Here is a 22166-nt window from a genome sequence, read left to right as displayed (position 1 = left end):
TTTAACAAGATATAAACATTTGCCAGTAATTATTTAAACACAGGACAATCATTTTGTTTTTGTATTTCGGGGGGTTGAAAATCGTGTAATTATACTGGTTTTGGTACAAACTACTGCATTTCTAGTATTGTGATGTGCTTACATTGGAGTATCCGGTTGTTCAGTGATGACGCGACGAATCCTACTTCCGGGTCTAAAGTAGTCTGCGTTTAATATGGCTTTTGTGTTGTTAACATGTTTAATGTTATGTATTTTCTTCTATTTGATCTCAAAAAGCTCCTAAAACAGTCAGTGATCACTGTTGACCTCCCTCGGCTTTTATTACCGCTAATCATTTATTTAGGCTCAGTTTTTAAAACCTTAGGATGAAACTACAGCCCAGCCCATGCAGCAGTATATGAATGACTAACCTCATATGTGGATGGATCTCAGTTGTTCTCCTGGCTGAAGTTTGGTCCTTTTACAGCATCCTGCCATGCGATTACATTTGTTCCTGACCACCGAGAACACTCACGGTAACTTTTATCGAGTGGAAAAAAAGTTAGCTTGTTTATATTATGCTAACGTAGCTGTGTCGCTAGCGGTCACGCAGCACATCATTATATACCAGCTAGCCCAACTTCAGTAACCCTACAAACGTTACTGCTGTTTAGTTTTCTGTCTTCATTTATGCTGGAAGTGATAGCACAGTTGTACGTTTTAATTTGTTTCCAAAACCCCGCAGTCAGGACATGCTATATTGTATTTAGATAGAAGCTAGCGAGCTAACTCCCTGCTAACTTCTAACTCCGTTAAATGTCATAAATTCCGTTTTCATGGATGCCTGGATGTTAAACTCAATTGTTACACCTGGTAGAGCAGAACGCTGATCATTTTATTAAAGATGAAAGACTTTAGACAGTTTTTCAACTCTCAGTAATGCCACAGTGATCGTTTGATATATGGACCTGCAGCGGAGTTTAGACCCAGACACGGCTAGTGACGTCAGACTGAACAACCGGATAGGACTCAGTAGTCATCCTGGTTGAATGCCTCATGAGCTGCCCATGAAGCCAACATGACTTTAAGGCTAGACACCATGTAGTGGTTTAACTTCTGCAGGCACATTTAAATCATTCAAAGTCTCTCTCTCTGGGGCCTCTCCCAGTAATACGAGGCTCTGGTGTTTTCAGTTCCCTTAAAGAATGGCATTATGTTACACTTCATTACATCTGCATGTTGCACTCAGATAGAAATAACAAATCTTGGCCTTGTGCTTATGATTGCATGTTGATTTTATTTAAAAAGCACAGCTATTTTCTGCAAATAGAGCTGGGAATGCATGTGCTAAAATAACATGCATATCATGCACACATACATTTAAGCAATAGGTCCTTTTTCGAGCATTAGTAACATGATACTCATGAAAGCCAAAGAAAGTTGAGAAACTAATTTTAAATTTATTTTAAAACCCCCACTGCATTTGGAACTTGATGGGTTTTATGTATTTATTTGTCCCAAAGTTCCGGAGGAGTACCAAAGAGGTTATGTTTTTGGTAATGCGTGGTAATTGTGTGTGTGCCATTCTTTCTGTGTGTAAACATGACAGTTTGGAAAGAATTCTGGGGTGTAGGGCGGGGTCATCTTAACTATCCATTAAAATATGACTTTCATCCATCAAAGTCTTCAAGGTCGACTTAATGATTTATTTGAGAAAAATGTTTACTGAAAGCCTGATAACTATGATTTTTAATAGCTGACCCCAAAAATATGTTATATCACTAAAGGAAGTACAGTCAAGAGAGAGAATGTGCTGTCTAATTATTTGGAAATATACTGAAGTAGTAAAATACTATATAATAAGGTCAAGTTATTTATGTCCAGTGACAGACACACACACACACACACACACACACACACACACACACACACATATATATATAAACGATAGTACTGTTTCCTTAACAGTAAATACTGCCCAGAGAGTGAGCTGTGCTTCTTGTTAATGTGTCTTTTTTAGCCTTACACTAAATCTGAGACCAACATTCAGAAAACAACGTGGTCGTGCATTCAGCATCGGCAGACTTTTATACTAAAACAAAACGGTGCCCACATCTTCCAGTCAAGGGTAACAAAGTAACTACTCTGTGTGTTTAAATGTGCACAGAACTCCAAGACTTCTTGTTGCCAAGATTAAAACTTCAACATACCTAACACTGTAATAGGTTACGTTTTATTTTGAAATTTGGATTTAACGGTGACACACAGCTAAACTCTTTGTGAAACAAAGACAGACAAATTCAACTGAGAGGTTTACATTCAGTGAGTGTGTTTGTGCGAGTGAGAACGTGTGGGAGTGTCAGTGTGTCATTATGAAAATTACCAAGGGTGCAGTACGATACTGCTCGCCTAGTTGCAGAAACCGTTGGGAATGTGCTGAATTATCAGGCAGATTATGTAGATTAGGTGCATGTCCTCAATGAAGACAACATGAAATTCAAATGGGTGCGTCCAGATGTGTGTGACTGATAGAGAGAGACAAGGAGTCCTTCCCACAGCAAGTGATTTTGGGTAATCCCTTACATCTGAGTCCTCCCTTCTTCTATTCTTTTATTCTGTACTGGTGTACAGCTCAGTCTGGACTGGTTTTACAGGTAAGACAAGGATATGCAAAGGCCTCTCTCTCGTTCTCTCCCTCGCTTGGTATTTTCCTCTCTCCCTTTCTTCCTCAAAACCATCTTGTGGAGTGGAAAATGGGGCGAGAGAGAAAAAGCCGCTGCAATAAAACTGAGGAACACTGGAAAGAAAAAAAACAACCCCAAAACAAAACGAAAAAAGTACAAGCAGACAAGAAAGGTGAAGAGGTCCCCTCTCTTTAACACCGTGTAGATAAGGCGAGTTATTCTCACTCACTGAGAGCTGACAGCCAGAATAGTGCCACAAGTGAGAACCACTCACTATAAAGTCAACAATCAAGAGAGCACACAACCACTTTGTGTCTTGTCACACATCCAAATATAGTTAGAACTCCTTCTCTTTTCTCTCTGCTGCATGCGTGTGTGTCTAAATCACACTACACCTTTTAGAGGCACCAGCTAATTTCAGAAGATAAAAATGTCATTACCGCAAGGTATCTGTTGAGCTGCAGGCACAAAAAAAGACTCCAATGCAAATTAGGACCTTTCAGATGAAGGAAAGAATAAGCACAGTTAACAGAGGTTCAACGACATTCAGAGATCAAATCAAATCAAATCTGAAAGAAGGCTGCCTTTTGACTCCGATTTTCGAGTCTTTCTCTTTAAGCCTGAGACGGCATTCATCCATGTTATTACAGTGCTTTTTCAAGCTTATGTAATAGAAGAATCCACCTGTGTTTATAATGTGGAGTCAAATATGATCGCGCACACACTCTGAACACCTGTCAAACCATTGTGCGCTTAGTGTGATGGTATTTGAGGATGTGCGCGTGAATACTTGCTCCATAGAATTCCTGATCCAAGCCTGCAGCATGTCTTTGGAGCGCTTTGCCAAGGAAAACAGTTCCAGTTTCATCCAAAGCAAACAAATGCACGATCAGACCCATGGGGTTTAAGCCTGGCTCTTCTTAAGTAAGCAGCTTCTTATAATCTGCAAAAACTAAACTAAAATAACACACTGCAGCAGTTATCGGAAGCAGGATGAGAAATGGTCAGCTCTTGAAGCCACATGTTGACACAAATAGAAGTGGCTTTATGAAACTTTATGTCACCATTTTCTGATGCAATGTAAATCTGGCAAATGACAGCACTTAGCAGCGTGACTTTTGATCTATACTAGGCTACTACTAGAAATTCCCTCGATGCTAAATTGCACACTCGTGCAACGTATATTCCTGAAATTCTACTACTTCTCACTTCCTTATTTGCCAAACCAAAAATCTGAACTTTATGCTGGAAGTGCATTTTAAACCTTCCTCTATGTTGCTGACTCAACCAGAACCATCCATCGATAATAGCAGCAGAAAACTATGTCAAAGGCAGGTTTTACTGCATAGTATTGCGGGCACATGGAAGTTGAAGTAAACGCTAAAAATCTCACATGTTGATTGATTTCATTCGATTAATATTGCCACCATTCCCTCACAGGAACCGCTGGCACGTGCAAACAACCAGAGCAGTCATCCCAAAACCATTTAAGTGTATAAAAGGTGTGTGTGCATGTGTGTGTGTGTAACAAACAGATGGGACTGCAAGTGTGTGGTTATGTCAGTATACGTGTGTGTGTGTGTAATAGAAGAAGGTTGATGTATAATGCACTGAGGGTCCAGTTTCCCAAGTCCTCAACGAGTTTCCATAAACATCCAGTGCTGCTGTGTGTGAGATCAGCAAGAACACACACACACACACACACACACACACACACACACACACACAAACTGTGCTGCCGCTGTTAAAAAAAGTTTAGTAGTAACTGTCGAAGCACAGTAGTGCAGTATCAAAGAAAAGTGAGACACAGGGCTGAGAATTAAACAACGCAAGAAAGAAGCTCTTTAACTTTCTGCACCGCTCTCTTTAATACACAAGCTGGGCTGATTGAGGTCAGTCATCACACTCTCAGACGCACACATCACAGCAGGGTTCTAGTGCGCGGTATCCAGTGAATTTCGTACAAGTTTTCCCTCACCGTACTCTCTCTTAAAAAAAAACCAAACTGTCGCATGCACAAGTACACACATGGAAGTAACAATAAAAAAGTCAGTGGCACATACCCGTGTTTGTCTTGTAAATATCCGGCAATGTGAAAGCCCCAGTAGCACTTCTGCCTCAGCCAACTCACAGCAGGATCTATAATTAGACAGAGAGCTCCACTCCCCTCCAGTCATCTTTTACTGTCGGCCACATCCTCTTTTTTTTTTTCTTTAACTCCTCTTTCTTTCCTCCCTCCCTCTCTCTGCCTCTATTTGGCGAATCTCTCTGACACCAGACTGTTCATTTCATCATTTTGCTCACACTCCCTCACTCACCTGGAGCAAAACAGTCCTAAGAATATCATAATTAGTATAGTAAGTATAACAAATAAAATCTGAACTACATAAATTAAGTGATAACTCACATCTGTAGTAACACTAAAGGAAGCGTTCTAAATCCTCACGAGCGCACACCTCTGTACAACTAAAAGCATATTTCAGCCCCACAAACACACTACACATTTTCCGCATCACACTCTTGACACAGCAGTGACCGTTAGTGTCTTGCCACCAGGGGATCTTTGAAGTCCATCCCATAAACAACATGGATTGCAACCATGGTAACGGGGGCGGTCATGTCAGCAGGAAGTCGAGTCTATAAAAACACAACAATGAGAGAACCAGGGTGGCTTCCTGTTTAAGAGCTCAGTTTAGACTCCCATTTCCTCCCCTCTCCTCCTCCCCCTGCTGTTGTTGTGACGCTGACGCTGCCACAGTGCCCTTGAGCCCTACAGCTGGAAAGTTTCTCATTAGAATAACACTGCTTTCTCTGAAGGCCTCTTTGTCGGACACTATCGCCCGATCGGTTCAAATCGCCATTTCTGTTCACGATGAGCCGAGAGTCTGACATCCATTAACGACTCAGATTAATGACTAACACTGGCCCTGAAGGCAACAGACTAATGTAATGAACACACACGTTATAGGCACATGGAAAACTACTAAGTCAGCTATTGACAGCCCAGATAAGTTGTGTTTCATCCATTTCAATTGTTTGTAGTACTAAATAGGCTCAGACACAGCTTAAAGAGTTCAAGAACTTTGCAGTGCTACTTGACCAGGACATTTAGTTTTTCCACTACTCAAGGAATACTTTGGCTTTTTAGGACATTATCTCAGCTAATTTTTAGGAAGCAGGAGTGGTGCAAGAAATTTTTTCCACTGTTGTCAGTACATGTTAACAAAACACATGTTACAGGAATGACTAAAACAAATTTTTTAAACAGCATATTAAAAAAAAAAAAAATCTCAGCTGTAAAGCTTACTATAACTTTTTTTTTTGCGGGGGAGAAGTGCCACTATGGGGCAAACTGGTCACAGCAATTCGACATCTTTTTCAATGGATTGTTCAATTCCTTCCTGGTTTCCACAGGTGGAGCTGTTTGTTTTGTCTGTCGGCCATGGCGACACCTGATTACACTGTTAATTTTTTCTTCTTTTCCATTTTTGGAAAGGAAGAAAAGAAGAATGATTTGTTCATCTTGACTTTTAGGTTCTTACGAAGCGTCTTACAAGGAAAGATCCAAGTCACTGGGGGAGGGACTCAGAAAACCTATTGCAAATACAGATTTTGTCATTTAGCATTTAGTACAGAGCAACAATAGTAACAGCTAATCAAACAGAGTAAAAAGCACAAGACATGGGGGTGTATTCACAAAAAAAGAAAAATCCACGAAGTTGCTAAATCAGCCTTGTGCAACACAGGATCTTTATAAATAGTCTGGTACTGACAGTTAGAATCACATGCTCTTTACTCTGGGAACGCTCTGTGTTTCTTTGTTCTCTCTAAGAGTACCAACTCAACTGTGTGCTACATCAAAAAGTTAACTGCTGCCAGGACATGTTTACATCTCATTATTTAATCTTTTTCAAACCTGAAATAATACATTTATTTTAAAATGAGACACATATTGATACTAGGATACTTTTTAGGGCCATGGGTAGGTTATATTGATCAGCTTTGATATTACTCTGCTCCATAGAGTGCGGTTCAATTTGCAGGGAGTTCGTTGAGGAAAAAGGAATTCTGATGCACCCCACGGGTTTTCATTCATCTGTGTTTTTCTTTGTCATTCCCGCTCTCCTTTTCCACCACTTCTTCTCACTCGCTCATTCCTTCAGCAACTGATCCCCCTTCCTTGCTCACATTTCCTATCTACTATCTCCCTTTCTCCCTCCTTCATCCAGAGGAATCCACAGCTGTCACTCCCATTCAAAACCTCGTCTTCCCAGAGCAGCTGGCCAGACTGTGGTTTGTGTGTGCGTGTGTGCACAAGTGCGCGTGTATGGGTGTGGGCCTCCCTGCCTACAACTGTCGCCAAAATATTTCTATATTTATGATCTCGCTCTGCTGGTGCATAGTTGGAGTATCCAAGTGTAAATGCTAGTGTGTGTGGCTGTCAACAAGTTTAGGAACTACCCTCTGCTATGTGTATGCAAGTGTGTGTGTCCGTATGCATGTGTTACAGCAAAAATGAGGACGACCCTCTGAAGTGAAAACATCACCGAGTGTTAAGTGAGGACACCAGAGGCACCTAAATCATCCACAAGCCTCTGAAAGATATCTGGCTGCAGGCCTTCATGTGAGAACGACAGGAAAAATCCACACTTGGATTCGTTTCACCCTCCTCCAAAACATTTGCCAAGCTCAATACATAACTACTTTGTAATAAATCAATAAATAATTCATGATTTTCTTCCCGCTTTAATACTTAGATTGCAGGTTACCTAAGAATCCTGTTTGCCAGCCCCCGTACAGTTGGCGTGGGATTAAAATGAGATGGGATGGTTCAGTGTGTGAGGTTTGACTTCTATTTATATAAACAAAAACCAGCCTGATGAATAATTTATTGATCGTTCAAAAATGAAGTTTTCATTGCCTCTGTAATCAGCGTGTTTATGCAACATCACAATTTTTATATTTTTTTTCCAAAAATAAGATAAGAGCCAGCTGCCACTGAAATAATAAGTCTACAAATAAACTATACTAGCAGCTTCGACAGGACCAACCACAAGCTAACAACAGTTACAATGACGTTATACAGCTACAGCGTTTACCACTTTCACCATAGCAATATTGTGTTTTAATGTTCGCCAATTAGCCCTAAACCTGACTGAATTTATATATTTCAGTATCCTAATCTGCCACATGGCATTTTTCTTATACCACACACATGGTAATTCTTTCTTTTACATTCACATGATGATACATCTGGGACAGTCTTTAGAAAAAGGGACTTCGACAAACAGACAGAAAGAGCTCCACCTCCTGAATCACAGTGAAGATGGAAACAGTTTTAAAGTTAAGGACATAACAGAGTCATTACCGAGTATTTCCAAATCTGAGTCAAGGGCAAGGTATTTGAAACAAAAGCCACTTTATTTTTAATTACACGTTTTTAAAATTTGTCTCATTTCACTTTTTCCATCAGGAGATTTATGAACATCGTGTGAGGAATCTAAGTCATTACATCCTGTTCCAATTCATCTAAACAGGTGCTTTGGGATTCCACCAGCTCAGCATACCAGCAATACACCCATTTACATAACTCACATACAGGTCACACAGATAGAAAAACTCTGACAGAGTGCATCTCTGTCACTTTGGGGTTTTTTTTTTTTTTTTTTAAATTATCTTAACCCAGTATTATAATTTGCTTGAAGGTGGAAACAACTCACTCATCTGAATGCCTCCGTCTGTCACAGAGGTGACACCAGGTGTGCTCTCCTGTTTGACAAATAACAGTCGACACAGACGTGGTTCAGAGAGCCACATTATCTCCGTTTCCTGTATTCCGCTGAATGCCACACACTAGCTCAGTGACACATTAAAAGACACCAGATCGTCTGCCATTTTTCCCCATTGCTGTTTTACATACTGTCGGTTAAGATATTACTCCAAACACTCTTCTAGCACGGGGAAAGTGATACTTTTTGTGTTTGCTTTGTTTTGCAACAAACAGAAGAACTGTAACTTGGGAAATGAGTACTATGACTGACTGACAAATGTTCTTAAGGCCCAAGTTGGTATTGCAACATGTTAATCATAACACAGGTGAGGAAAGGTTCTCTTTGTGTTGCACGAACTCAGATTCTTTGAGTTTTTGTTTGTATGACATCGGACACCTTCATTGCTCAATACAGGCACTTTGGTTTTTCCTTGTGTCATACTTTTCAGGAGACCAGAGGTTAAACTATGAAACAAACGAAAAAGAAATAAATCCTTATACTCCGAGACTGGGGTAATGTGGAGACTTAAGAAACTGAGTTCCTTCTTTGACAGGAATAGGACCGTTTATTTGCTGAATGGCACTTCTCCAGCTGATGAAATACAGCTGCTCACCTTCCAAAAGCAGCACTGGTTGTGTTGGGCATGTTCCTGTTCCCAGTGTAACATGAGGAAACTATTCACCATCGAAAAAATACGATTACATTTAAAAGTTGTGTGCTGAGCCACACAGGAATAACATTTCCTGTAAAATTACAGTAAAGTACCGGCAGCTGCATTTCTAGTCTTTAAGCTGCTATTTTACAGTTTCTCTACTATAAAAAAAACCCAAAACAAAACAAAAAAAAACCAACACAGCAATATGTGGTATAAAATATCAACTTTACACTACAATAACTGTTTGATTGCCATTATACTGCTGTTTTAGTGTTCCTACATCACACCAACACAAACTGTTGTGAACTATAAATGGATGACACTCCCTTGCAGCCTGAATGATTACTCAACTGTGGCCAGTATTTTTCCCCTCAATGCCATCTGCATTTACAGTATGAGAACAGCAAATTGCTTTTTTTTTTTTTTTTTAAATCATTTTTTTCTGTAATTTCTCACAGAATTTTAAGAATTCATTGCACTAATCTTCACAAACTCTACTTTAGAGATCAATCCAACTTCAGTTCTGTTGCACATCTGTATACATTTTCCTTTTCTCCTTCACACTCCTGCTGTCCTTCACATCAAACACATTCTTCACATTTCCCAACAAAAAACAAAAAAAAACAAAAAACCCACACTCGACGGGATCTCCCTCTTTATCTTTTATAATACACGTTTCACACACACACACACACACACACACACACACACACACACACACACACACACACACACCATAAAAAGCCAGAAGAAAAGGGGAAAAAAAACAAAACACAGAATTCACACATTTCTTAAACACAGAGCCAGGTAAGGGAAATAAATAATAATGCCTTAAGTGTCTTGCTCATATCTCTTCTCTCAAATATTGTGTGATACTGTAAGCACGATTATTTAAAATAAACTAATATTGCTGGTTGTAAGTGAAAACAGTGAGTCATCAAAATGACAGTGGTGACTGATATGCTGATAGCCTGTGGCTGTTGCCATATCTGGGGGGAAAAAAGCCTGTGGTAGTGAGATTGGTGGCTACAATCTGCAGCAAAGGCCTTTGGCTGATAAGAACAACACAATATATCTGCTTATCTGGCTGAAGCCTCAGCCCGTCTTGCATGGAAGACGTAGTTTGACTTAACTCAGCAAAATCGGACAAAACTTACATCAACATCCAGTTCAGCGTAAACAAGTTTGATGAGCGTTCCTGAAGGATAAAGAAAGACTCCCAATTTAATTACTTGATGAACGCTGCTGAAATGCTGTGTACATCGGCGCAACTTTGGTTTCCCCCTCTACTTGTTTTATAACAGGTTTCAAGATGCAAAGCTTGACTGCGTGACCTGTTCACATGGAGATTTTTTGGAACGGTGATAACATGCTGGAGTGGCTGACTGCCAGAGCACCCAGCTTTGGTGCCTGTTGCAACTGCAAAACATTAATGAACTACAATAAAGTACATGTGTGAAATAGGATTTGGGAAAAAACTGAAAAGAAACAAAATGAGAAGAGAGAGAATCTACAGTATCGCTCTACTCTATCTGCTTCTCTTAAATTTAAATCTCTTCATTTCATGGGAGTAGTTAACATGTTCCAGGAAAGCAGCTTCATGAATATGCACCATCACACTCTGCCGTCTGCACAGATAACAAAGGAAGAAGGCATTAACATTCCTGCACATGCTCTGCACTCTGGTTAGGGATGAACACACAAACACACATGCGCGTATCTAACAAAGGAAAAAAAAACATTGATTCTGGAAAAACCCAATTCCATTCTCAATCGTACACAAAGATGGAGGCCAAACATTAAGTTGATGATGTTCAAAAAGAGAAATTGTTTGGTAATCAAGGGTTGATCATATTTTTAAAAGAAAGTCTCTTTGTTTTGTTTTTTCTAATTTTAGTAGATCAAATGTGGAAATTTTCTGGTTTCATTTGATTTCTTTAAATAAACAGATGTTTGTTCTGCCCATTGGACAAAAAAAAAAAGAAAAAAGAAAAAAAAGCTAATACTTGTAGATGATTTTGTACTCATTTTTGTGAGATTGGTAACATGTGACGCCTGCCTCTTTGGCTGTTGGATGGTATGACAGACATAACAGCAGTAACGTCTATGGTGTGCAATATAAAAACGTCACTACATAATGCAGAAAGCCATCCCATACTTTTTGCCACAGAGCAGCTCTGGCTCTCAGCACTTCCTGCAGGACATGTAGCTGCAAGCATCACAGCTGAGCAAATGGTGGTATGGAGTCAAGTGGCATCTTTGCCCTAAGTTGCTAACTAGTTCGGGAAATACATTTCTGGAAAGTCAACAAACAGCAACACCATTGTTTTCCCCTTTCAATGCAATTCCAGCACAACCTCACTTTACCCTTCAATATCGGAATGTTTTACTCTCTAAAAATAGGCATCTGCCTCGGGCCCAAAACTCCTGTACGTGTCGGGTTTTAGTTTACTGGAGATTTCAAACTACACAGCAGCTCTTCTCACCTCTGTTGCAGTACTATTTGTTTTCATCATCCTCGGTGAAAAGGGGTGTCTCACAGAAACTTGTCTTACATATACTGAAACACACACCCAGACAGACACACTGATCACAGATGGGCATTGTATAAACCTGTATCGTGTAGTTCTCCTATTCAATTACAAAGAAATCAGCCTGAAGCTGTAAACGTCACTGAAGATAATCAAGACACACACACACACACACACACACACACACGGAGTCACATGTAAAGTCAGGAGTCCGGTCAGATCCTATTACATCCGCACCTACAACAAGCCATCTGATCCGAGGTCAGCATCAGTCGGTGTGAGCTGAATCATGACTTGGTTGAGCTGTTTAGGTCAGACGGTATCATCTGGTTCGGAGAACTTGTGACTGATATGTGGCTTCTACAGTATCAGGAATCAGGCTAACTTATTATCTATGAGCAAGATGATTAGCATTAATGATGGACCTGTATCTCCAAAGAACTTTAATGCTTCAGTTAACATCTAAATTTATTTTTTGTTCAGGGCTGTTACATGAATGTTCTTGATTTTTATTTCTACATATGTAATGTTTAGTCAGCAACTAACCATTTCAAAGAAAAAAGAACAAAGACAAGGTCACTGATCCTGAATATTTTAGGATCGGTGACTTAAGTATTAATTGTATAAACAAAAGCAAATTAGCTTTAAAATAAATGGTACACAAATAGTAAAATGTGTCCTTTGATTCAAGTTTATTTCAATGAAAGTTCATGTATATAGAACCAAATCATAACAACAGTCACCTCAAGGTGCTTTATACTGCAAGGTGAAGAGCCTACAGTAGCTGGAGAAAACACCAACAATCAGATGATCCCCTAGAAACAATCACTAGGCAACAGTGGGAAGAAAAAACTCCCTTTTACCAGGAAGAAATCTCCAGCAAAACCCAGCCACTGGTGGTGAGGGAAAGATAAAACAAAAAAAGAAGAGGATACTAATTAAAGCTAGGACATCTTACTTTCCGTGTATTTGTTTCTCACCAATAGTGGGAAACGGGAACAACCCCAGCTTCCTTAAAGTTTGGAACTCAGAAACAGATTTAGATCCAGGGCTTCTCGTCTGGCACAGTTGCTGTAACTGAGGTGAAAATTGAGTGTTTCGGGATTTTTTATACCCTGAATGCCACAGGAATAAATCCTTAGAAGAAAGAATTCCATTGACTTCAGTAAATTTAATCCGAATTACGTGCCTCGGCATGTACACGGCTGTGTGCATGGAAGTGAGAGAGAAATGGGAGGGGGAGGTATCAGAGTGAGGCTGGAGGCCAATAAGAGACCAGTTACCCAGCAGACCACAGCAAAAAGATTTTAGCTCAAAGGTTAATGCAATGTGAATTGATTTGACACAGTAATAAAATGTTGAGGACACTCTTACCTCAAGCCACAGCGCACACTCTTACAGTCTCTCAGTCCCCTTGCAAGAAAATACTTTAAATATGTGCAGCCTGTCACACAGACACAGAAAAACTCACACACACACGCTCTAAAATGAAATAAAAAGTAGACAACTGCACCACACACAAACACAGTCCTGTGAGCCCCCCTTGGAGAGTATTATATAACATTACCCCTGACATATCAAGTGATTTCATGCACCTCGAGGCAGGACAATTGAGCCATTTGTTCAGCAGGTCAAAAATAGCCGCCAAACCTCCAACGCCGTCTACTGTTACAACCATTACTACCTCGACTACTGAACAGCTTGTGTCTGCACTCCCATTTGGCTTTAACGGGTATTAGAGTTCAAAATCACCTTAATGTATATGTTGTTCATTAGTACAAAATGTCAGTACGTTTTTGAATTTGCAGCTGCAGAGGATGAATGACCTAATGCTATTTGGGTGCCAAAGCGCAAACTGGAAATTCAAGAAGGAGCACAATTAAGCTCTAAATAAACAGTCTAGCAGCTGCAACATTACAGTCTTCTAGTGATATATCAACTCAATAAAAGGCTAAACCTGCTGATTAAATGTTTCAATAGGAATCATGTTACTTAGATATACAAATAAGTGAGAACGATTACCAGCATTAGAGGTAATGATTGATTGATTGTTGCTTATCAACTTTCCTCCAGTTGAGTCTTTAATTCAACAGGAACCGGTAACTAAAAGAAACACAGTGCCCAGATCAGCTGACCAATGTGGCTGGAAACCACAACTAGGATATGTGATCTCCACTGCATGACTGTTGGAGTTACTCCATTTAGCGATCCATAGAGTAAAGGCCTGAGAAAATGAGCAGAGTACACATGCAAACTGCAATAAGTCGTATTTTCTATGAAGAAATTTGTAAGGAATTTTTGTTGATTTCACTGACAGCCCTGAAAAAGGCAGTTTTTTCACTCCTTATTAGGAAAACAATTATTGAAAAATAACATTACTATGGTCAATCAAAAAAACAAAAAAACAAACAAACAAAAAAAAACGGAACTATTTTGAAATATCTCTGTTTGCAGGATTAAGAGTTGTGTCTTTTTTCATTTCTAGGGCGTGTAGAGGAAAAGGCTGCTGGAGGAAGAAGTTGAATATGAGGTGAAGGTCTTTTTATTAATAGACATAGCTTTTGAAAGCCATTGTGAAACTTGTCCGAAATCATCATTATACCTGTATGCTCTCACTTCTGGTAACTGCTACAGGAGCCAAGTATTACAAGCTATTCTTTAAGTGAACAGCACTTCTGCGTGTTTTCTGTTTCACGTATGTGGAAAATTAGGGTTCAAGGCTATTACAGATACAGCAGGACAAGTGGGACGTAACCCTGCAGGTCTATTATAGCACTCTGTGTAGTTTAAAGGGCTGTTTGAGCTCCAGAGGCTTTTAAAATGGTGGTTTCACATGTTATGCACATCTGGCGCAGACCGCCGCCACCTTAGATCGCTAACCAATCTCCGACTTCAGACGTCTGGCGTAAGGGCAATGCACTCCACAGGCCAAATGATTTAAAGCGAGGTGTGCATGTTTGAGATGGAGAAATTAGAGAGAGGAAGACAAAGGATAGAGAGCCAGTGCCAGTTGCCCTGTGTGGACAACACGCATGTAACCAGACTCTGCAGTTACGGCCATGACCTCAATGGGGTTTTTTTTGTTTAGTTTTTTTTCCAGAGACATGCACGCAGACACACAAAGCCCATAGTGGGTCCTTGGTTAGCATGCAGTCAGCAGAGCCTGGCACAGCGAGAGCCGGCTTTCATTCAGAGAGTCATGCATTGTAATCCTACACAGCGTGATCACACAGGCATGCTTCACAGCAGAGAATGCTAATCTAAACTAAAAATGCAGGACTAAAAGTGCCAGCCTGGGTCACTTGTTTCTGATGCTTGGAGCAGCAGATCAAATACTTTTTGAGCTCAGGTTTAAGAACAAAAGCATCAACTAGGCTTTTTGTTAAAGAGAGGCACAACAGATGAATACATGACAGGAAGGGTTGCTGAAAATTGTTGAAAATTTGACACGATTACAAAGAAAAGTAACAAGCCAGCTCTTATTTTACTGGAAAGATGGTGGCATCTTGAAATGAGTGCTAAAGGGTTAACCTAAGTTCACGTCCTGCATCACACTAGTAGTCAGAGCGAACATTTTCATTATCTAACCATGACCACATTGTGAAAGAAACAGTTGCAATCAGCCATAATTAGGAGGAAATATGTTTTGATATCTCCAGATGTTTATGTGAGAAGCTTTTGTGCCAAGAAGAATGACCGTCAGAATCCTTACTGATGACTCTTACACAATCCTGGAAGTGAAAATATAAAAAAGTGAAGTGAATCCCTCTACTGTACTATACACTGGTACCAGTGATTTCCTAATATTAATTCGAACACAGAACTAAGTCTTTTGTTTTAGTAGGAAACTAACTAAAACCGGATGCTATTGGACGTTTACTAAACAATAAATAGCTCATGTGGTAAATTTACATTCACACATTTTTGTAGGACTGCGTGACGCATGTTCAATTAAACTTCTGCATGACCTGCAGCAAAACTAACTTCTAAACCCACATGAAAAACACAGCCGAGGAGGCTGCGTCTTTCCAACTAGGCCAGCACCTGTTCTCTACTTTTACTGCAGCTTAGATCATTGTGGAAAAACTGCTGTCACCCAAATTGCATACACTGTGTGTGTGTGTGTGTGTGTGTGTGTGTGTGTGTGTGTGTGTGCGCGCGCACATGTTAAAAAGAAAATGATGTAAAGAAAACAAGATGTAGTCGTGAGCAGGGACTGCCTGGAGAGCAGCAGCATCTTTTTCCACAAGAGCGTTTCAGCGCTAATGGCTTTTGCCTAACTTTAAGAGGTTCAAGTAAAATATTACCAAAAAACCCAACTACTTATTAAATCAGAACTGCATTCTGAACATTTTCAGCAGAGGTTTAAGGTCTAACCTGCCACTGTGGGAAGTACGCTGTCCTGTCTGTCAGTCTTTACGATGTTCCCAGAGGTGCCGATTCCATCTGTGGGGACAAAGACAAAAGTATATCACTGAACTGGAGCTCATATTCACAATATCTAACAACAATGAACAAAACAACAACAACAACAACAACAACAAAAAAACAAACACAGTTGATAACTGGCAGCTTTCACCTCTGAACCTTTCCTAAAAATGTCACAATAAACAAAGCAGTTTTAATACCAGCCTTAAAGAGAGAGGTGACAACGTTTCTTGCAGGTGTGTGTTAATAGATTTCACCACTGCCATGTGCTGGCACTTGGCACAATGTGAGCTGCTCATGTGATGTATCAACCACAGGTCTAGTGCACTATTTTGACCCACATGTGGATAGAAAAGATGAGAAAAGTGTGTGGTGGTCTGGGCTGTACCACGCAAGCACGCGCGCGCGCACACACACTCTCTCTCTCTCTCTCACACACACACACACACACACACACACACACACACACACACACACACACACACACACACGATAATCCCAGTCGTAGAAAAGTACGCGAACAGTGCACCTGCACTTTAAACTGGGTTGCGGAGGTGCTGCTGCTAAACTGTGATGCTGGCCGACATCTGCTCAACCTCACTGGGGCCAAAAGTAAATAATATTTGAATCTTATCTTAAGAAATGACTGATAAGAAACGTAGGTTTGTGGTTAACACACCTCCGGCAGTTTCAACAAAGCACTCCTTACTCTGTTTAGGAAGGCAGACATTATTTACGTGATTTACAGCTTGTCAACGGCACTTTGCTTTAAAGTCACTTTCTTGCTTCATAATGACTTGAGCTGTAATGCAAATCATGTTTTAAAACGACTGTTGGAGTTGATGGTGACTTTATGTAACATATATGTACAAAAGACTAATGAAATAAATTAAAGCTCGAGAAAAGTACCAAATTTTTTTTTTTTAAGTTTTCGTCAAAGATGCGCGCGCGTGACACTTTTCCAAGCGCTCGCGAGCAATTAAAAGAGTGCACCTGCGCACGTAGCTTAACGCCATACTGCACCTGCCCGACGAGTCGAAAGCCCGACTCAAAACAGCCCGAAATTTAAGAACATTTATCAAACTTTCAGCTGCTCGGACCGTGTCACCACCAGCGCTTGCCTACCTTGTAAACTGGAGCCCGTTTACACCTAACCGCCCCTTCAAAGCGTCCAGTCACACTTGAAGATAATCCAACTTGTATCGGAGTCTGTTTTTGAAACGTTGAACAAGTAAAAAGAGCCAAAAAGCTGACGGAACGTGATGGAAGCGAGATGGAGAGGTCCGCTGGTATTGTCAGTGAAGCCTGTACTGACTGAGGAGCCGAAACAGGAACTTATCGGAGGCAAGTTACAGAGAAGTAAGTCCGGCCCCCTCGAAGCCCTGCTCCCTCCCCTTCGCTCTCCTGCTGACAGAAATAGCAGGCGAGGCGGGCCCCACCAAAAATAGCCTTGACTTCACACAGGACCTTCTTGACTATTGTTTTCCCGCACCGACTCACTCCCTTTAAGTGCACGCTCCGCGTTTGACTGCTCGTAACTTGTATGGCGTTCTTAACTTTATTTCTTTTTCTTTTCTTTTTTTTTCTTTTTTTTATTACTTTTTCTTACAAATAAGATGGGGATTTTGTGCCACATAAAATAATAGCTCCCTCTCTGTGGCTCCATCTGCTGTCAAGAACTTCCAGCAGCAAGCAGAGTGACTCGGCTCTGGGATCTCCAGGGTTCTTTTGGAGGCCCCCAGAAAAAAAACCAAAACAAAATTAGGCTCTTTTTGCGAACATTTACTATTTGTCATAAATGCTTAAATGTTTCCAAAACAACAAACAACCCACACAGTGTTATTCATGTCAGGATACGGCAACATGTGACCCTCCAAGATGAGACAGATGTTGGTCAAAATGGAACTTCCATCACTACAGCACTGACTTGCACAGATCTGCTGTGCAATACCTTTCTTAGCGCTCACTTTATTTATAGTACAGTGAATATAAATAGTTGTCCTGCATCTTGATTCCTGAGCTTGTACTTACAGTAAATTACATACTGTTGAATAGCGTTTTCAAACGCCTCATACCCCCCACTCCATTAACTTTGTCTGTCTGTGGTGTAGGTGTGGACAAGAAAATCTCTGATTACAGTCATACACCATTGAGCTAATGTGCAATGAAAACCATTATAGCACCGAACAAATTAGCTTGTTTGGGTGCACATTAAAACTCGAGTCTGTGTGAGTTTCTGCACAAAACCATAAAAGCTGCAAGTATTTTCTCAGGAAACAAAAACAATTTTTGAACCTGGTTTGGTTTCCTTTGTAATTCTGATTTCCTGCCTGCAGTGCTCAGTTATGAAGCTATTTCAGATTTGTTTCCTAAATAACTTATATAGACCACTATCACAGTATTATATAGAATCACAAAGGTAAGTATTAGAGATATTTCCTAACAAAACTGAACTGTGGGAGCGCAGGAAATAACTTTACATTAATCTTTGGAAATTAATCTGCAGTTGGAGCTGAAGCTGAATAACATTCATTGCTGTCCCAAAGAACAGCAGGAAAAACAAAGTAAGGCTGTTTAAAGGGGCCCTCATAAAAAATGTCTCAGATAGTTTCTATGTGCCAAATTACCAATGCCATATACTGTAGTCTCGATTCTACAAATACAAATGACTTTACTTGCTCCTGTACGTGAAGAATGTAAATCTGTGTGTTTAAAACTGCACCCGATTCACTCGTGTGGTAGAGCAAGCAGGAAGTCTGTTATGAAAGAAAATGCAGTCATGTAGAAACATGGACATTTTGTGTAGTTTTTCAATAGCTTGTTCACGCTAATTGAGTATTAAGTGTGAACAAGCTTCCTATTGTGCTTTCAAGTATGTTGTGCAGAAAGAGAGATCATGGTTGCTGGTGGCTTGACGTGATCAGTCCTGCTATTTATGGGAAAAGACTTTATCCATAATCCTCTCTTTAAAATGCTTAATTTTCACGAAGAACTTTGCTTTCAGTCATCATTTGTCAGCTGTTTTTGATGAACTTTTAAGTATTACAGGCATAACAGTAAAAATAACTCCACTGTAATCGGTGCACACCTTGCCTTGATACAGCAGATACTGCTAATATCAAAAGAAAACGGGGGTAATTAAGAGCAGTTACGGTTAAACAAGGGATGTGGCAGTAAATAAAGCAGGCTGACATAATCCTTAACAAAGTTGAGTCATAATAGACTTTTACAGTTGAAACAGTTAAAATCAGGGTAAAACTATCCAAATAGATGCTCTCGATGTCTAGCTATCTTTATTTTCCCTCATAATAACGAAGGACTGAATGTTTGTAATTCTCTCCTGCGGTAATGCAGACTACTTTTTTTTTTTCAGAGATTAAAGACACTAAGTTCTGTGCAATGTTCACATGTGCAGATACACATTTTTTTCTTGACATTTTCAGACCACCAAGGAAGTAGAGCATCCTGTCAGTTTTCAAGCGCACACACTTGCAGTACAACACGCTGCTGTGGAAGCCTGCGTGACGCAGGAACATTGCCTTGTCAAATCTTATAGCCCAAAGTCTTCCTAGAATCAAGAGGCAGTTTTCTGGTAGAGGCCACTGACAGTGAATCGCACACATCCTCGCGTCACAACCACTCCACTGTGGTCTGCATGATTCAGTAAACCTCTCTGGCCCTTTTCTACAATAATTTGCAAATCTGTAATTTCTCCAGGGTAGCACCATAAAAATCAAACCTCTGTTTGTACCTGCAAAACAAACTTCCTCCCAGAACTTCCTGTCAAACATTCACATTTAGAAGACATTTTAAAACATAAACTAATACACCAAACTGCTAGAAATTAGTTTGAATTATTATTATTATTATTTTTAAATAAGGCCGCAGGGAATGTCTTCATGCATGGCGGAGGTGCTTGGAGACGCTATCTACTCCCTGTTTTTCTCACTCTTCTTAATTCAGCACCATCTGTAGAGTACCGTTTAAATTTTTTTTTTTTTGAGTCAGAAACTGACATTTATAATAAGTTTCACAAGCACTTCACAATGTTTTTCCCCACTTTTAACCGTCCTTTTTGTTTCCACAGAGCACGAGCGTGTGCAAGCGTTTTATCCTTTTTCCGATCTCAGCGTAAGCCAGGTCAACAACTGATGTTTAAGACCAATATTGAAACCAAGAAACGAGCGCTCTGTCTGCTGCTGGTGGTGCTTCATCGTCCGCTCGCTCACCCTCGGGTGGCTCTTTGAACGGGGGGAACCCAGCACTGTTCCCAGAAACCCTCAGTGTGTGGGTGTATCTAACGATATAACGGTGTGTGTGAGAGAGGGTTGTGTCCTGTGTGTTTGTGTTTGCATCGTTTATGCGATTGTGCGCGTTCAAAAAGTGTGTGTGTGTGTGTATGTGGTTAGTCCATTCAATTACACAATCTAGCATGCAGTCTGAATCACATCCGGTTTCGAGCTGAAAATAACCAAACCACAGGGTGACAGAAAAGCAGCGCAGCAGGCAACCGCCCACAGGGAGAGAGGAATAGATACATATGCATACACACTCTGTCCAGCATTGGTCACTTGGTATTTTTCACAAACAATAATAGGAACTGGCGTCTATTTCAGTGTGCTATGCTTTGATTCCTGAGATTTTCAAATCAAAATGATTTCACATTTTTGTAAAACTCATCGCATGTATTAACGCTTTTGTAAGAAATCAAATAATCCATGTTATCTTCTTAAGATACAACAGGGGATAACACAGCTATGAAGACAGTGCAGAAAAATGATGCAATGCACATCAGGTTTTTTTTTTTTTAGAAACATGATCAGTCATCCTTTAAGATGTAAATTAATTTGAAATGACATAGAAAAGTTTGACGTACGGCTCTTTTTTTTGTCAGTTTAGTATATGGGGCAGGATGTGGTCAAATGTGTGCTACAAAGTTGCCTCCCACCTGCAGGGATGTGCTACTGCTAAAGCAACAACATTTGACACAAGAAGTGATTCTTCACAAAAACAACAATAAAAAAATAAAGAATGTGCAAAACTAAACTGGAGTCCTCACAAAATAAAAGGCAACTGATTAAATTCATTTAGGATGCTTTAAATGTCATCTACTTTACAGGTAAAGTGGATGTCTGTCTGTGTGTATGTGTGCGTTGGGTAACTTGGGGGAGCCTTTGCTGTGAGCATCTGTGTCTGATACTTGATCTACCATGTGCAGACAGTGTGTCGTTAAAAAACAGCACATGCTCTGGTATAAACACAAATGAGTCTGTTGTGCGTAAGAGGGAATGGTATGACCCTTATTTCCACTAATTATGAGAGACAGCAGTCTCAGTAAACTGGTTTAACATAGTTAAAGTCCGAGCTTACAGATACTATCAGTAAAATGGAATTAGTGGAGGCTTAAGAGAAAACGAATAAAGGAGTGAATGTTGAAGGGAAGGGATTAAAAAGTTAAAGGAAAGTCAGGAAGAGGATAAGAGGACCTGAGCAGTGTGGTTTAGGAGATAAGCGAGGGGAAAAAAATAAGACAGATAGGATGAGAGAAACGGAGAGAGCGACAGAGAGAGAGGCTGGGAGCACTGTAATAATGTTTGGCCTTGGTCTGCCAGCGGGGTCCTTCCCCTTATGAAGCCAACAAGAATGTGAGGAATGCTGCATGAGAAGAGGGAAGGAGCTGAGGGAGAGAAAACAGAAGAGGATGATGGGAATGAAGAAAAGCCAAGGAGGAGGAAGCAAAGAAAGGTATCCAGATGAAGACGGAAAGAGGGAGATGGGAAGATGCAGAAGAGGGAGGGTAATAAGAGGAGGAGGAGGAGGGGCAGACGGGGAGGAAAAGATGTATTATCTTTAGTGGGGCTGTGTAAACACAAGAACAAAGAGGATAAAAATAATAAGGCTGGAAAATATTTGGTAGGAAAAGCACTGGGATTTTATTTTTGTGAATATTGCGGACATAGATGTATGCACACAGCCATGTGTTTGTGTGCGTTTACATATTTTCATTTCAGAATTCTCTTTGCTAGTAATTTAAGCAGCTAAAATTATATATGTGTAACATACTGAAAATGCTTCCCCCCACCATGTTTGAGTCTGCCTTAGTCTGGTGATCATCAGT

At 40.3% G+C, this 22166-nt stretch overlaps 1 protein-coding gene across 2 annotated transcripts in view; it reads right to left on the bottom strand.

Moving 5' to 3' along the window:
- Positions 1–22166, bottom strand: part of hdac7a (histone deacetylase 7a) — a 57737-nt gene that overhangs the window by 23807 nt on the left and 11764 nt on the right. Inside the window, exons 1-2 of one of the 2 annotated variants that reach the window (XM_085260077.1) lie at positions 17174–20753; positions 15998–16066 (exon numbers count right to left, since the gene is read on the bottom strand). Coding sequence is in view for 1 of the 2 variants with exons in the window: in XM_085260076.1 (XP_085116202.1) it covers positions 15998–16066 (69 nt within the window). In the remaining variant the exon portion in view is untranslated. Of the gene's footprint in view, positions 1–15997; positions 16067–17173; positions 20754–22166 lie in introns of those variants that run through there. The other variant, XM_085260076.1, reaches the window with a different exon arrangement.

This window comes from Mchenga conophoros, linkage group LG20 (assembly GCF_057382185.1).
Source record: "Mchenga conophoros isolate Kocher_MC1m ecotype Shallow Benthic linkage group LG20, M_conophoros_male_GT1.1, whole genome shotgun sequence".
NCBI lineage: Eukaryota > Metazoa > Chordata > Actinopteri > Cichliformes > Cichlidae > Mchenga > Mchenga conophoros.
This window is presented reverse-complemented; position numbering and strand designations above follow the sequence as displayed.